This window comes from Ixodes scapularis, unplaced genomic scaffold (genome assembly GCF_016920785.2).
Source record: "Ixodes scapularis isolate PalLabHiFi unplaced genomic scaffold, ASM1692078v2 PGA_scaffold4__175_contigs__length_147842914, whole genome shotgun sequence".
In the NCBI taxonomy this organism is placed as follows: Eukaryota; Metazoa; Arthropoda; class Arachnida; order Ixodida; family Ixodidae; genus Ixodes; species Ixodes scapularis.
In genome coordinates, this window is record NW_024609879.1 from 104716523 (window position 1) to 104734832 (window position 18310).

Consider the following 18310-nt stretch of genomic DNA (forward strand, 5'->3'; position numbering starts at 1 on the left):
AGTCACATTGCAGCTGAAAGAGGACATGTTCGTATGAACCTTTGCTAAATCACTGAAGCACCAAGGAGCATGCTGCGAGCGTAGTTGCATGCGCTGCGTGTGCTGCCATGTGTGAGGATAGTTTTCTCAAAGCAAATGTCTAAAACCTATGGCATTTTGCATGTGTGTTCATCAATACCTTATTTTAGCACTTCGAATTTTTTATACAAATAAGGCGAGTACGTTCAACATGTGCAGCTACGTTTCCATCATTCTTCTTGGTGCTCAGGGAATTTGGTAAAGCAATTGGCATATTTTCGTAACAACCATTTTTCTCGACAAAAGCAAAACAAAAAATGGTTTCAATGTTTTCAATTGACGAGGCATGCCAGCCTATCTAAATTTGTGCGCAAGAGTGAAGGCAATGTAATACCAGCATTTCTTATTCAAGACCTGTTACCATCTATTTGTAAAAATAATACTTGGCTCTTGTTCGTTGACATTATCTTTGTAAATGCTTGAAGCCGACAGCCCTCTTTGCGACGGCTTTCCGCAGGCCAAGACGAGGCCATTGTGAGCGGGGAGTTTGGCAAGAACGTGGCCATGGTGGGAAACCGGATTGACGTACAGCTCGGAGAAGAAAGCCATCTTGTGGCCGCCGGTGAACTTCCAGACACTGCGCCAAAATACGACATCAACTTGTTGATGAGGTGACAAGTCGGGGTCCTTTGGTTCTGACACATTCACCCCTGGCACAGAAAAACTAGGGGTTGTCAAAATAGTCAGTAAATTCGTAAGAACTCGATGGTAATAAAAGAAAAAGGTAACGTGTGAAACAAACAGGTCACGCGTCACTGCAGGAATGATTGGCAATGTGATTATTGACAAGTAGTAATGGTCGGTGGTGCGTTACGACGGTCAACATCTTAAGGCGCAACTGAAATACCTGGCGACACTTGCAGGATCTACTTTTGCTACGGCGATTGCGGGGATGAAACGGCGTTCACTTTGCTCTGGGAAGAGCACCTAACAAGTCATACCTGCTTGTTTTGAGTATAGATTGTTGGCTGTTATGGTCTTTCTCACGACGTCGTGACATCTGCTTCGCCGCGGTGGGTCGCTTGGGCAGTACAAACATTCCCAGTTTTGCTGGGGATCAGCTTGCTTGTAACAATATTGTCGTCAAAAATTTTAGTGCAGAGTACAGAAACTGCTACATTCATCCTCTGTGCTGTCAAGAACTTCATTTCGACTGCCAGTGCTGGCATCCCTCCCAGTGGCATATCGTCCGTGTGTGAATACTATTCTAGGTTTGGTTCGGTTGGAATGAGATAATGGCAATCAACACAAGGTAGCGCTTCCATCCTCTGGTCATGCGAAGTTGGAAAGACAAGTGAAGTTGCTACCTCATGTTCGAGCGGTACCAACACTACAAGCTACCGGGAGCCAAATAAGTCTCTCAGAAAGTGCTAGTTACTGTCGAGTGACTTTTCCCATTCAGCACTTTCTACTGACTAGTACCGAAAAGTGCCAGTCACACAAAGTGCACAGTATCGTGTTTCTATTCACGTGTTACTGCCAGTTGATTCAATCAAGCGTGAAGGGTGCATCGAGTCGTTGCTTTTTTAGTCTGTCTGCTTTTGTTTCCATTGCAACTAGTTTTTGGCCCCGCTCGAACCTATGACGAAACAAACTTGAAGGACTTATTCACACAGGACCATTTACTTACGAGTCACAGGGAAGTCTGTGTTTGGCATGGTGCGTGCTAATCGAAGAATGGTGCGTGCTAATAGACTTCTTGCATTGGTTACCACACTTCATACGAAGCACGGATGTCCCGTTCACTTGTGGTGTAACCACAAGGTTTGTGGTTTGAATTATCAGAAGTTTGAATTATCAGAAATTCAGCAAATGTGATGCAGGATAAAATAATGATTTTTTATATGTGTGACTACACATTCAAAGCAGATATTTGATGATTTCCTCTACACCGGCCTAAAATCATTGACAGGTATGTCACACGTGAAGCATTAGTGAAAGATATGAGATAAGTCTATTCATCCCTCAAAAATGTTGTCTATGGTGGACTGACTCGTTGAGTGCGCCTCTTATTGACCACCGGTGCACTGCGGAGAAGCAACATCGTGGAAGCGAGCTCTGCGGATGTCGCTTCTCCACGGTGCACCGATGCTTGGCAAGAAGCACGCTCAAAGGGGCCGTGGGACAAAAAGTATGAAAACTGAAAAAAATTTGAATGGCGAAAACACCGTTCAAATTAGGTGGCCCATAAATACATAAAAAACATAAGGTGACAACCAAAATTTTGATATTCCTTAAATGTAACCCTTTAATTGTTTATAGTTTTTGAGAATTTCTTACCCTCAACCACTTAATTATTGTCTTTAAAAATACATTTGTTGCCCTCAAAATCAAATTTCTAGGCACAAAAGAAATAAGAGCAAAATTAAAAAAGTGAAAGCCGTTTACAACTCCCTGTAACGCCGAATTGGAGCGCAGCTTTTGAGGAGGAGGAGGGGAGGGTAGACCCCTCCTCCTCCTCCTCCCCTCATTCTTGAATATGCTCCGGGGGGGTCACCTGACCTCGGGGGGAGGGGGTCACGTGACCTCGGGGGGGGGGGGGGGGGGTCACGTGACCTTTGGGGGGGGGGGGTCACATGACTTGGGGAGTCACATGACCTTGGGGGGTCATGTGACCCTGGAGGAGGGGTTACCTTGGTGGGTCACGTGACCTTGGGGTGACCTTGGGGGGGTCACGTGACCTCGCGGTTACGCCGACGCCGCTCAAGCCGGAAACGGGCGCCTAAGAGCTGCGCTCTAAAAAAAAATTCAACACTACCATCTGTTGGCGCAGCCGCAAACAAAGCCACGAGCTAGACTGGTTCGTCCAAAACGGTTGAGTGCATGAACCAAGATAGTAAACAAGCTATACTTGTCCCGAACGGTTTGGGGACGGCTCCACGTTGGTGAGCTAGGCTCGTCCAAAACAGATAAAGGGTTAACCAGAAGTATGAAACATTCGTACTACAACGTGAGAAAATGGGACCGTGCGGACGGCCCTTTACCTGTGGCCTCCTCTTCCGCCCGCGCAGGAAAATGACCAACAGCCAGCGCCATCTGAAGGGCAATTGGCTGGCGTACTGGGAGCACGAGATCGGGCGCAGCGACAAGGACGCCCACTTCAACTTCAAGCAGATCAAGCTGCAGTCGTTCTCGGGCCACACGGGGGGCGTGCGGTCGCTCGAGGTGCTGGACAACGAAAACTCATTCCTGTCCGGCAGCAAGGACCGCACGGTCAAGCTGTGGTCCCTGCGAAGCTCGGGCGACGGTTCGGCTGTCGTGGCGCCCCAGTGGACCTACCCGCACCACCGGAAGGCGGTCGTGTCCGTAGCCTTCCTGCCCTCCCTGCGCCTGGTCGGCTCCAGCGATTACGCCGTGCACGTAAGGGGTCATCGGGACGACTTTTGCTGTCAGCCGGGCGTTTTGTTGTATTCATTCTCGTTGCAGAATACATAACCCCTTGGCCGTTTTAGAGCGCAGCTCTTAAGCGCCCGTTTCCGGCTTGAGTGTCGTTGCCGTCGGCGTAACCGTAAGGTCATGTGACCCCCCCCAGGTCACGTGACCCCCCAGGTCAAATGACCTCCCAGTGCATGTGACCCCCCCCCCCCCCCCCCCGATCACGTGACCCCCCAGGTCATGTGACCCCTCGGTACCGTTCCCCTCAGTGCCCTCCCCTCAGTACCCTTCCCTCCTCCTCCTCAAGAGCTGCGCTCCAATTCGGCATTACAGGGAGTTGTAAACGGCTTTAACTTTTTTAGTTTTGGGAAATATCTGACCCTCAACTGTTGAATTGTTGTCTTCAAAATTTCATTTGTTGCCTTCAACATTACGTTTATAGCCACAAACAAAATGGGAGCAACATTTGAAAAAAATTGAGTGCTGCCCTTTGTTGGCAGAGCCTCAAACCAAACCATGAGCAAGCCTGGTCCGTCCAAAACTGTTAAGTGCATGAAACGAAGAAATCAGAAAAGCTACACTCGTCCTGAACGCCTTGGGGATGGCTTCACGTTGACAAGCTAGGCTGGTCCAAAAAGGTTAAGGGGTTAATGGTAGCAAAGTTCAGATTTCCCGTAAAATCCCGTAATGGTGCCCACCCGAAAGGAAGAGATAAATGTTAAAAAAACATGAGGTGGGCCATCTTTGAAGATAAGGAAGCGAAACTTCCTAAAGAAATTCATGATAAATACGGGGGGGCACCCACCACTGAGCGGGTGCCCCTTTTGTCACTTGCGTTGCTAAGTGTCGTCGAAAACCACTAAATAAATCAATATTAGAAAAATGTGGGAAGCACGGTGGAGTGCTAGAGTTTCCGCTCGTCCAGCAGAAATGAGGCCACCGACGCGATAAAGCACCCGTGCAATTTTTCCATTTCTTGTCGTGCCCGTTACATGAGTGGTAACTTTAGTTTGCTACTGCACTTCCCACACGCTCAGTCTTTCCAACATTTATTGATTTAGTCGTTTTTGATGATGCTCAACAAGCTTTTAATTGAAACCATGTGTCATTTTTTTATTAACTAAGAAGTTAAGTGACAAATTTTGTTTAATTATTCGACTTAACGCAACAATCTGCCCCTACATTATGTCCTCCTGGCTGTATAACTTACCTGCACAAACGCACCCTCTATATGTCATGGTGAATTCCAATTTAATACCACGCTTACTCTATTCTATACACTTCTCACTTCCTCCATTCTCTGTGCGTAAGGTTTTGGAGAGTAACGTGGGGAGGGGGGGGGGGGGGAGTTGGGTATAATGTTACGCTCGATCCAAGAAGTATGTTGCAGAAAGAATAGTAAAGGCCAACTTATTTCCAGATCTGGGATCCCTTTATGGGCTCATGCTTGAAGCAGTTTGACTCCAGCAAAACGCATCCCGTCACGGCCCTGCTTGCCATGCCATCTCCCAGCACCACCTTCCTGGCTGCCACGTCAAACTCCACGGTCAGGTAAACAAAAACAAGAAACAATGCCAACTACCGTTGGGGAGGAGATTGAATCGTGGCGCCCCAAGTGACTGAGCCAAGAACCAAACCCTTCGGGACGACAGCAACACAAAATATTTGTTCGCGTTTCCGACTCGGCGCTCGGTCGAAGTAGCTGAACGCCGTGTCAGCATTCAGCTGAGGCTCAAGTTCAATCGGTGAACAGCTGTAAAGTCCTGTACGAAGGCTTGCCCCCCGAGAGATCGCCCATTCTGTTTTTTGTACCGAACATCCGTAACGAAAATTCCGGAACATCGCCTACCCCCCCCCCAATTCTTGCCGGGTATCGATTGTGCCATGTCCCACGAGGATTCGCATCAATCGTACGATCTGCGGTGTGGGTACACGTGACGACCGTGTTTTCCGCAGGTTTTCTCGTGTTCAGCGCACTGTGACACGTGAATCTGCTACGTCTGCAATTCACGGTATCTGTTACCATGACGTGCAAGTTTGCGGCTCGTTCCCGTGTCGTTTAATTTTTATTTTCTCCGCGATTTGCGCGAACGATATTGGTTTCTATGATACGCGAGTTTGTTGCAGTTTCTTATGTTTATCACACCGTCAAACGCGAATCTGCATTCTTTCACATCTTTCGCACGAGCCTCAGCGAACACTGACGCAACTCTTGCCGAATCTGTGCCCCGCACTCCATTGAGACAAAGAATCCAGTCCACGAGCCTTGCTCATGTCGGGTAAAAACTGAGCTCTTTGAAAAACAAGCTGGACAAAACGCCCCCCATCGTTCGATCTCCTCGCCGGTAGCCGTTCCTGCAGTTGACACGAAGGCATTTTCTGGTTCCATTTTCGTCCGCAAGTGTTGCTTTGTACTGTCGGCACTGTCGGCTTGGGGTATACTTTGTATACCCCAAGCTGACAGTGCCGTGGGAGCTACGCGCTTGCCGGACCGATCGGCCACTTCTCTTTCGTCCCCCGACCCCGCTCTTTGCACGTCGGTACAAGCGGGAGCGTAATCGCGTGGTGAAAGACAGACGTATGGCTGGTCCAACGAGCTTGTAGCTTCCACTGCACCGTCAGCCTGGGGTGGCTGGAGTCAAACGCCCTTCCTCGGTTGCTTCATCGTCGCCGACGAAACAAGAATGCCAGAGCGCGTCCTTCTAACACCCGGCCTCCAGCCCATGTTTCGTGCCTTACTCGACACTCCACTAGATGCTGAAGGTGGAAAGCTCGCGCTGGAGGCAGGACAACCAAAGCTCTTCCCCGCCGTTTCCACCTTGTTGGCAACTATCCGGAGCGCAATTTTGTCTGCTTCTTGCACAGGGGTTGCGACGACGCCCGATTGAAAAAAATAGTGGGTAGACCTCGTGGCATCTAACATAGAGGTCTACCCACTATCCTTTCAATCAAAGCCAATCGGAGCTCGGCATCCCTCCGACGTCACCGCAACTGCTGCGCGAGAAGCGGACCCCTTTCCCTCCGCGTAGCGGGCGAATCACCCGCAGACAACGTCTCAACTCGCCCTGCAAGAGGTAGATTAGATCTCGCGGTGATTGGTCCTTGCCCCGTGATGCACCTCTCATCTCGCCCATTTCCCAGGTTCCTGGACACCCGCACAATGCGGTACACCCACGAGGTGCGGGTGTCCACGGGGTCGGCGGGCGTCGTGCGCTGCCTGGCAGTGGGGCCCAGCGGCAACTGGCTGGCCGTGGGCCACTCCTCGGGCGTGCTCTCCGTGCTGGACGTTCGCACGGGCTTCATGCTCGGCTCCTGGGTGGCTCATGATGGAGAGATCCTCCAGGTCAGTGTCCATGCGCCCCCCCTATGCCTTGTTGCCCTTTCGATGCAGAATGTGTTACCCATGAGTTGAGCCTAACATCACGAAAGAGTCACATGTGCTATTTTGTTGGCATAAATTAATTGGTTAATGATCCTTAATAAATAGATGTTGTACCAGTTGATAGAAAACTAATATAATTAATCATAATCAATTATTATAATTATCATTAATTTGTTTAATTTATGTTCCCTTGAACAGCTGATGCCTCGGTAATGATGCACTGTGGTTATTAATTATGTGCATGTGTAATTAATAATTATCATAATTAATCATCAATAATCATCATAATTAAGTCATTTAATAATTTGGTGTCTCTATGTGTTTTGGCACTGTTTCTGAATTGCCGGCTACTTCGTATGATTTTTAATGAATAATTGTCATAACAAATAAGTGATAGGTATAATTATTAACACGTTAGCATATGATTTAATCATAACTAGTAATAATTCATTATTAATTATCATCATAATTACTTACCATTACTGAAAAATTGTTGTAATTACGATGAATTAATGGTAATTTATTTAGTCATTTTAATATTATAAATAACTTGGTAATAATTAATAATGATCCGAGGGCATTACTTAGAAGAAGTATGTGCAATCACTGCGGCATGCTAATAACGTATAGAGTGAATGGAGAACCTTTTAGTTGTTCAGACTACCTATTATGTGTCGTTCATCATATCTGCCGGCATGCAGGAAGTTACATTTAGAAAACAAAATTACTTGGTGTCTAGCTTTTTACGTTGATATAGCTTGTATTTTATTTCATACAAAGCTATTGCCCTTCCTAACCACGTTTGTGATAACAATTTCATGTCACGTAGCTCAAGGCGTTCAATGACACCTACTTCGTCTCCTCGTCCCTGGATCATGCTGTGTCCGTTTGGAATGCCGAGGAGGCCAAATTGCACTGTCACCTGAAAGGTACCCTTTCACGCAGATTGTTCCATCCGTATCAGTCATATCTTTGCCAAATTTACAAACTCTGTTCTCTGTGTGTCTTGTTCATTCATGGTAGTGTTTGACATGAATTTTCAACGCTCAATATAGTAGGTTCTTTTTGCATCAAACTCGTGCGTTTTTGATCCCCGAAAAAAATGTTTTACCACTGCAAGCGCTTTAACTCTTTCCTGACCACGGGAAAAGTAGCAATTTTCAAGAGATTCGTGCATCCGCTTTTATTTCCCGAGCTAATTTCCGTATGGAGCAGTACGACACATCAAAATGTGGCCATTTAGTTTGTTTAAAAAGAAACACAGGCTCGTATAATGGGGGGGGGGGGGGAGGGGGGGAGGGGAATATATGAACATTTAGTTTCTTGAAAATATAATATATGTGCGTTAGGCATATAAATGCCGAAACTTCTACAGCTATGTCAAAATAAATGACAAATAAAATAATTCAGAATATACAAAATGTGCCCCTCACGCATGGCTATTACATCTGAAAGTTAGTGTAATTAATCTATCTGAAGTTGTCTATTTTCGGTCTGTCGGAGAGTTAGCCCCCGTAACACATGTGCTTTTCAACAAAGAAATGCTTATATCGGTGGATCACAAATAGTACAACCTCACACCCCCAGCGGAATGCTTCCTTTGTGTTCTACCTTGGTTTTGTCATAGCCATGATGGCAGTTCCTTCATATTTGGCATGTTTGTCCACCTTGTTGGATACATAAAAAGTGCACGCTGGCTCAGGACAGCGTTAGAAATTGTAGTGATGCTTACCAATAGCCATCTGTTAAACGACGCTAATTCTCGCTGAATTAGCAGTGTGGCTCAATAAAAATAAACTGCAACTAAATTCTAAGAAAACCAAGTATATAATTTTTGCTCCAATAAACAAACATGATAATACTCCAATAACTCTGTATTTCGAAAACACGATTATAGAGTAAGTCCCCGAACAAAAACTTTTAGGCGTTTGGTTTAACCAGGAGCTTAGCTGGAATGCACATGTAAATAAGTTGACTGCTGAGCTTTCTCAGGCACTTGGATGTTTGTATAAAATAAGAAACCTGATTCCTACATGGTTAAAAAAACAAATTTATTACTCTCTTTTTTACTCAAAGTTATGCTACTGTATTTTAGTATGGGGCACCACCACGCTCACAAACTACAATAAGATTCTTAAATTACAGAAGAAAATTTTGCGGTTATTTGAAAGTTACACGGGAAATATGCAAGACCTTCCAACTGAGCCACTTTTTAAAAAACATGGTATACTCAAGGCTAACCAAATTTATGATTTCAAGTTAATGCAACGTATCAAAACTGAGAAACTTTATGATAAAAATACAAGTGATGTAGAGCACAGATACACCTTTCGGCACTCTTTAAGACGACCCCCACAGATTCGAACAAATTACGGAAAGCAAACTAAAGATTATCAGGTGAACAAATCATTAAATTCAATTGGGACCTTCGTGGATTTTAATAACTCCTTTTCTAAATTTAAAAAAGAGCTGAGGACACTCTTGGTGGGCAGGGACACTGTTTTATAGCCATTTTTATACATGTACAATTTGATGGTTCTTATTTTTTGAACTTGTGAAAAAGTTTCTTTCACAATCTATATTACTAGTTGCGATCCTCATGATGATGTATTATAAAGCTATGACATTATTTGAATTGCTGATTGTTCTACAACTGCATGAGTGTTTACTATACTGTGTACCGTATGTACGAACTGCAAAGGGGACAGAGACCTTCGTCAGGCATTTTCTGCCTTTAGTCTCTGTTCCCCTTTCGGTTGATCCGAAAGAAATAAAGACTTCAAGCTTCAAGCTTAAAAAAAAAAAATCATTTAAAGTGTTGCCAGAGCTCTAAAAATATGCCTCAATACAGTTGAATTATGTAAATAATGCCATCTTTGTTACGAAGACTGATGCAAGCAGTTAACTTTGTTAGACAGGTGCAACCATCGTTCCCAGGACTATTTTTGACAGCCCACTAGCTTCTGATAAAGCTCAAACCTACGTTGATATTGAAACTAGAGTTCTTCGGCTATCCTCGAAATTGTAGAACAAAAATCTTCTCACTAAATTCCTTGACGGCGCTCGTAAACCATCGATCACCGGTGATCGATGGCCTATAGACCGTTTTATCGTGGGTAGCGCCATTTTGAGAGCGAGAGAGAAAAGGGGAAAGGGCTACCGGCGCTTTCCCCCTTTCTGATTGTGTAGAAAGAGTAAAAGTCCCGGATGAGAGGCTTGGCCGGTGTTGGGTGTCTGCTGTGCCCCAACTTCTTTCGCGTTTTCTTTTCTGTTTTAGACTCGCAAACTTAATTAGAGCCGCGGGCTTCGATGGCAACAGTCCCCCGGTCATCGGGACACCATTGCTCGGTCATAGGGTGCACGAATAACGACAGAAAGCGTCGAATACCGCCCAAGGACTTCGTAGCTTGCATGGAATTCGGCAAGGCACGTGCGGCTGCAATGTTTTGAAGCTCCACCGCTTTCCGCGGGACTGGAAATGATTAACCATTCAGAAATTTTTGCTTGCAATAGACCCATTTCAACGCTGCCGTTTTTAGTAATCAACAAGCGATACACGAAACGGGAACTTCAATTAACTTTTGTAAACACCCGGAGCTGCTACAGATCGTTTTGCTGCGCTGCTTTTATCTTGCATGTCCGTGTTCTCATATTTCATTGTGGATGAACGACGAAGACGTTCTAGATGTGCTTATATCGAACCACAGAAAGCGTCTAAGCAGCCACGAATTATTTTACTATTTGATGCAACATTTTGAGTACTAACCTCCAATTTCTATCACTGACACGTTGGCTGCCGCTGTTCCCCCCGTTGCCGCACTGTCGGATGCCATGACTCGAACAAAGAAACGTACACACTGGGCTCGAAGACGCAGATCGCAACACGCGAGTCGTACCCTGGAGTGACAATCCAGCGCTTCAAAGCGCCCAATCAACGGAAACAACCCCAACAAAACCACCAGCGGCACGCCAAGGAGCGCTTTTGCCGGCTCTCTGGCATCGCACAGGGGATCGCTATTCAGAAAAACCGATAGAACTACCTTTTCAACAATTTCTAGCCTCACCCGGCGGCGGAAATAAGCCTTCAACTAAGTGTTGTAAATGATGAAATCGAGTCAGTCACCACTGCAAATTATGAATATTAAGATAAATTCAGTTACAAAATTTTACAAGCTGAAACAGCAATTATCATGAGAAAACTCGCACGCACATTGCGAGCGTACCCCATGTTCATCGGCGATACAGCGTTCGGTGCGCGCTCCATTCACAAGCTGTTCCGAGCACAGTCGAGAAGATGGTGTTGAGGATATGTCTTTTCGGTTTACGAACGCAACCCACTGCCGCCAAGACCGGGGTCATGTGGAAAGCGATGGAGCTTAAAGACATTGCAGCCGCTCTCGCCTTGCCGGATTCATTGCAAGCTACATAGGTCCTCGGGCAGTATTCGACGCTTTCTGTCGTTATTCGTGCACCCTATGACCGAGCAATGGTGTCCCGATGACCGGGGAACTGTTGCCATCGAAGCCCGTTACTCTAATTAAGTTTGCGAGTTCAAAACAGAAAAGAAAGCGCGAACGAAGTTGGGGCACAGCAGACACCCAACACCGGCCAAGCCTCTCATCCGGGACTTTCACTCTTTCTACACAATCAGAAAGGGGGAAAGCGCCGGTAGCCCTTTCCCCTTTTCTCGCTCGCCCTCTTTCAGTAAAACGGTCTATAGGGAATGGTCAGGAAAAAGATGAGGGGGGACACTACCTAGAAAAAAAAGTTAATTTTGAAAAATGCCACACTATTTACATCCACCAACATCTAGAGAGTATTCCCAGAGAGTTTCATTTGTTTACACTGCATAGTTATTTTTTTATAAATTATTTTCGGTCCACTGATGCTAACGAAAAGGTAGAGCGTGGAGCACTTCGTGAACACATTTTTCTGTTACACTGGAGTTTAATGGGCAATCTTGTGGCTGTCTTTTATGAAAGGTGTTAACATAAAATAAATTATTTTTGGAAATTTTGTTTTCACAGTTGCACTCTCCAGGCATTCTGCTGCGTATCTAGTGAAGAAAAACGTTGGATATTAGTTTTCTAACAATAGTTTTCCCAAACAAAGTCAGGGTGTTCCTGATGAAAACGACTACAATTTCTTTTACAATTCATGTATACAAATGAAACTTTGCACTGCATTCTGCCTCGTAACTGCCAGTACATACTGTAAATTTCATTCACATTAAGCAGAAGGTTCCAAAGTTGACCCTTTGGGTAGTGTCTCTTCTTAAGCGTGAGAACCTCATCTTTGCCAGTCAGAATAGTATCAGATTTGTTGCCTGGGTGCCTACATACATTGATTCCACTTAGTGAAGTCAATGCATACATTAACAACTAAACTCTCACCTTCCTGGCGCCCAACGCCCCACGTTGGGCGCCAGGAAAAGAAAAAGAATGTCACCACGCCTCAACGGAGCCGAACATTAAAAGAGATATTTCGACGACCAATCGAGTTTCGTCGCACTTGGCGCCCGAACGGGGACTCCGTAATGAGGTAAATTTATGTGGGGACGGCGGTCAGTATCAAATTGCCCATTGAGCTCTTCGCATCAACGAGAAGGCTTAACTACAACGTCAGCAACGATGGATGAAGACGGCGCAAAAAGCGGCAGTGACGCGTCGTTGCAAGCTAAAGTTGAGGCGGCAGTTGCACGGAGCGAAGAACTTCAGCAGATCCTTTCGAGGAGGGACGAAGAAATCGCTGAATTGAGGCAACGCATCGCAGAGCTTCTTAGCCGACAACAGACTGTACCTGCACCGACGCCTGCCTATTCTGCAAGTGCTGCTGGGGATAGCGCTTCTCTGAAAGCCATGGAGACCCTGGTGTGCGGATTACTGTCCCCAGTAATCGAGAGACTCAACTGCTTGGAGGCCGCGAGCTCGAGAAGTAACTCTGAAAGCAGCGACGAGGGCTCCAAGCACCAAGGGCAACCGAATAAAATATCCAAGAAAAAGAAACGGCGGCAGCGGTCGCTGGATACCGCACTACAAGAGAGCGTTCCAAACTCAGGCAGCACATCTCAAAGCAGAGACAAGGGCTCGAACCAGCAAAGCCAGGGGAGAGGACTGGGAGATACCATCAACCATCGAGTTCAGCCATCCACCGCGGCCGTAAGTGCAGCTCCCCTCCTTGCCACTGACGTAATTGGTTGGTTCCATCAGGTCGAATTTTGGCTGAAAATTTACGGGCTGCCGGAAGATATCGCACTGCCGCTGCTCATATCAAAGCTACCTTCCAAAGATTTTGCTTGGATGTGCTTCGAGCTTAACTCCAAGAAGATGAGCACTTGGAATGACGTGAAGTCCGCGTTTCGGCGGCTCTACAATTTAGAAAGCCCTGTGGAAAATCAAAGAGCAATGTTCGCTCGAAGACAGACCTCCACAGAAACGTGCATGGAGTACGCTATTCGGAAGCTGCAACTGATAGAAGAATGTGTCTTCACAGGAAGCGAAGCCGAGAAGTGCGAATTGCTTCTTGAATCGCTGAACGACAAGACAAAGCGGATCTACTTCGACAGAAGCTTCACATCCCTTGATGACTTGCTCGACTCTTTTATGAAGTTTGATCGGGCAAGCGGAAAATCCAAGAAGCCCGAAGAGAAGTCATTAAAAGTTTCAAACTTCCACGAAGGAGGGGCCGATGAGCTGTGCAGTTTCGTCAAACTTGATCGGCAACAGCAGCCTGGGGAAAAACGTCAGGAATACGATGCAGCGAGCAGTGCGAATGACAAACCACGACCAAGCCTGACCTACCAAAGGGAATTCCGTCGCCAGAACAATGCAGCCCAGACCAAGGCTCAAGGATCCCGTCGGAAAGTACTCAAGCTTTGCCTAAATTGCAAACAGGAAGGCCACTTTGTTACATGGTGCCCCCAGCCTCTCACGCAAGAATTTCTTGAATGGCAGCGCGCATTTCAAGCGGAGCCTAACGTTCCGACTGACCTGGAAAACTCCGACCTGGTGTCTTCGGGGCCTGCGGGGAGACACCAGTAGTGCAGCGCGTTAGCTGTGAATCTTCTGTGGGCGTCAAACGGGTCCCAGTCTTTATGGGATCCCTTGAACTCAGTGCAGTTTTGGATTCTGGTTCCACCAGAAGCCTTGTGAATGAAGCTGTTTGCCAGAGACTTCAGATGACACCTTCAAAATCTTCCCTGAAACTTGTGGGAGCAAATGGGCTGCCACTTGAAAATAATGGAGAAGTGAGTGTCGACATTACGGTGGACGGTAGGTCATTCCGACAGACTTTTGTGGTTGTCCCACATTTAAAGGAAGACTTAGTCTTACTTGGAGATTACTTTCTACGCTCTTCAAAAGCATTTATCGACTGGGGTACAAACACGTTTTCGATCCAAGCCGAAAAACCACTCAAGGTTTATGCAACGACCACCCAAGTAGTACCGCCTCTTTCCCGGAAAGTCATCGAAGTCGTTTTGGATGTCCCAGACGGCGAGACAAGTCGCGATATCTTATACGTAACAGGTTCTCAATCAGCTATTGAACGGTACCTGTTGGAACTGCAACCGACAGTCATCGATGCAGGGACAAAGACTTTCAAACTTTTGGCTACAAACTTTTCCTTGAGGCCATCCAAAATACCTGCGAGGGCATCTTTAGGATCAGCAGAAAAGGTAGAAGCTGTTGAAGCGGTTGACTTGTCTCCCATCGAATGGGAATCAGTCCTGCAATGTTCCAGTTTTTCTGATCTTGAGAACCAGGAAGATGTGCCGAAAGTCCGCAAAGATAATAATTGATGAGTTGAGCTTCAACGTGGGAGCTTCGCTGAACTCCGAAGAGCTGGAGGCAGTAAAACAACTCTTGATGAAATATCGTTCTAGTTTTGCAACCGACACTGCACACCTGGGATCTTGTACGATAGAGAAACATTCCATTTCTACTGGTGGTGCAAAACCGATTGCACAATACCCAAGGCGAATTTCACCGGCTCAAAGAGATTTGGTGAAGGCAATGATAAAAGACCTAATGGATGCAAAAATTATCCAGCCCTCCAAAAGCTCCTGGGCATCACCACTGGTTCTAGTCCAAAAAAAGGACAAGTCAACAAGGATGTGTGTAGACTACAGGAAGCTAAATGCTGTAACTGAAAACGTTGTCTATCCACTACCACGAATCGATGATGCTCTGGCGGCATTGAGTGGGAGCAAGTATTTCTCAACATTGGACCTCCTTTCAGGATTCTACCAAATAGAGGTGGAACCTGGCGACACCGCTAAGACAGCTTTTGTTACGCAGTGGGGGCTGTATGAATTTCTGAGAATGCCGTTCGGGTTAAAAGGGGCACCGGCAACGTGTCAGCGAACTGTAGATGCCATTATCGGTGATCTAAAGTATCGCAACGCACTGGTCTACATGGACGACTGCATTGTTTATAGCACAACGTTCCAAGATCACCTTCGACAACTGGGAAATATTTTCGCGCGTTTTGAGGCCGCAAATCTCAAGTTCAAACCGCAGAAGTGCCATTTTTTTTGCACCAGAGTGACTTACCTTGGACATATTGTATCCCAGAAAGGTATTGCACCTGATCCAGAGAAAGTCGATGCCGTAACGCGATTCCCCGTTCCTAGAACTGCGGCTGAAGTTCAATCGTTCTTGGGACTGACGTCCTATTTCCGAAAGTTCATTTGGAACCATAGTGCCATCGCAGCCCCCTTGAGAAAGCTCCTGAAAAAAGAAGAAGCCTTCACATGGGGTGCTCCACAAGAACACGCTTTCCATGAACTGAAATCTGCCTTATGTGGACCTCCCGTCTTGAAGCACTTTTCAGAAGACTCTAAATACGGCCTCCAGGTCCACACTGATGCTTCCAGAACCGGCCTCGGCGCCATCCTCCTCCAGGAAGATGAAACTGGGGATTACAGGCCTGTTGTATACCTCAGCCGTTCTCTTCACGGAGCTGAAAAGAACTACACATCCACTGAACTTGAGGCCCTTGCAGTTAAGTGGTCCCTGGAACAGCTACGTCCCTACCTAATGGGCAGAAAGTTTCATGTTGTTACAGATCACCATGCGCTCTGCTGGGTTCTTCGTTACAAGGAGGGAAACCAACGCCTGCTCAGGTGGTCTCTCCTGCTCCAAGAATTCGACTTTGAAGTTGTGTACAAGTCTGGCGCATGTCACACTGCCCCCGATTGTCTGTCCCGTATTCCAAGCCGCTTCTGCTCAGGGGAACCTTCGAGTACCAACGGCTCGGGAGAGACTGGGAGGACCCGCACTTGCGATGTGTTTGAGGTCAAAGAGCCCAACTTAAGGGGGGACATGGGCCTAAATTTTAAATTTTTTTGAAAAAATTCATTTTTTAATTTTGAGGTTTTCAGTTTTAGAAACTAATTATACACCCTTACACCAAATTTGATGACCTTACGCCAAATAGTTACGTTGATATGAAATATTTTCAACTCATTGTGAGGCAGTAACAAAGTAAAGGAGTTCAATGTTTGAATGCATTTTTCTCAGTTCCACTTTTTGCTGCAAATTTCACACGAAGGAATCTTTTGTTTGAAGGTGAAAGTATTCTGTTACCACAATCAAGATGTTTCTGAACTGAAATTTACTCAGGAATCGGGCTATCTACTTTATTTTGTTTTAAGTTGAAGTCCTCAGTGAGAAAAAATTAAGTTTTCAAATATTGACAGATGACAGATATGCATCTCATAGTTTGAGGTAATAACTCTTCCTGAAATATTTACATTTAAGTTATTAAAACTAGATAGCCCGAGGTTCCATATTCCCCACTTTATATTCAAGCAGTCAAAATGGTGCTTAATAGCTTGATTTGCATATCATAGATTTCTTAATGAAAAGTGACACATCATCTTATGCAGGTATGCAAATTTGTCCTAGAGAGCTGAAAGTTTGCACAGTACACCTACATTTGAAGCAAAATCTCCCCTGCAAATTTCATTTCGATCAGTTGAGTAGTTTAAAAATTTTACCTCTAGCCAGTGTCCCCCCTTAACCTCCGAGCAGAAGGAGGACCCGTTCTGTACAAAAATCATAAAGATACTGCAGAAAAAGGCTGGTACAAAGAAACAGCAGAAGAGAGCAAGTAAACAATTCGTGCTTTTTCATGATGTATTGTACAAAAGGGATGCAGGACCAACGCATGAACGATTTGTTTTATGCTTGCCGGCGACGAAGCGAGCGGAAGTACTTCACGAATTTCATGGAAGTCGATTCGGAGCACACATGGGAATCCGTCGCACATACGAGAAAATCCACAGTAAATATTTCTGGCCTCGACAGTATCTGGATGTCCAACGGTTCGTGAAAAGCTGTGACCTCTGTCAACGGATGAAGATGACTACGACATGCCCTTACGGACTGCTGCAGCCAGTTGAAGTCGATGTGCCATTTCATACAGTTGGACTCGACATAATTGGGCCCTTCCAGGCTTCACGAAGGTACAAGTTTGTCATAGTTGCCATAGACTACCTAACCAAGTTTGTTGAGGCGAAAGCTGTTCGTAACATTGAGGCTTCCACGGTGCAGAAGTTCATCGAGAGGAGAATTATCCTCAAGCACGGATGCCCCACAGTACTAGTTACGGACAGGGGCACACAGATGACTGCCAGATCAACTTCCGATTACCTCAAGTACCGTGGTATACGTCACGCAACGACTACAGCTTATCACCCAGCTGCCAACGGCCTCGTCGAACGAGCCAACAAAACGCTCAAACAGATGATGCGAATCACCACCTCATCTGGAGAGAAGTGGGCTGATGTTTTGCCCTATATAGTGTTCTGCTATAACACAGGATATCAGGACACAGTTCGTACTTCTCCTTTTTTCCTTCTGTATGGACGTGACCCTGTTTTCCCCTTGGATGTGGCTTATAACAGGAAAGAGCTGCAAGAACTGCAAGCAAGCTCCGAATATGCGGTGCTCGTGCGTGAGCGCTTGAACGAAGCGCGTAGATTGGCCGCACGACACATCAAGTTGGCTCAGGAGAAGCAGAAGAGACTATTTGACGAACACCGAACTGACATAACGTTAGAACGAGACCAGTTGGTGCTGTTGAGGGCCCCGCCAGTGGGGCTTAAAAAACGGACAATGTACACTGGGCCTCATCGAGTTGTGGCCAAGCTATCGCCGGTGAATTATGAAATAGAGTTCGGTGATGGTTCAGGGCGGGACATTGTGCACGTAGAAAAACTGAAACCGTATCTAGAGCCTGTTGCAGAATTTTCACTCTCCTAAAACTGTTCAATAGAAGACCGTTTTATACTTGTACAGGAGTTGCAATTACCACGTGGGACGATTGTGTCGTGTCTGTACTTGAATGTTGTATTATATGTGTACAGGACTTGCAATTACCGCTTCGGACGATTGTGTTTTGCGTGGACTTGAATACTGTTTTATACTTGTACAGCACTTGCAACTATCGCGTGTTTTGTGTGTGCTTTAA

At 46.0% G+C, this 18310-nt stretch overlaps 1 protein-coding gene across 1 annotated transcript in view; it reads left to right on the plus strand.

Moving 5' to 3' along the window:
- The window catches only part of LOC8053530 (WD repeat-containing protein 81), a 79263-nt gene that overhangs the window by 56966 nt on the left and 3987 nt on the right, over nt 1-18310 (plus strand). Inside the window, exons 28-32 of the mRNA XM_040215607.3 lie at nt 536-689; nt 3090-3438; nt 4874-5004; nt 6595-6796; nt 7665-7764. Coding sequence (XP_040071541.2) covers nt 536-689; nt 3090-3438; nt 4874-5004; nt 6595-6796; nt 7665-7764 — 936 coding nt within the window. The remainder of the gene's footprint in view (nt 1-535; nt 690-3089; nt 3439-4873; nt 5005-6594; nt 6797-7664; nt 7765-18310) is intronic.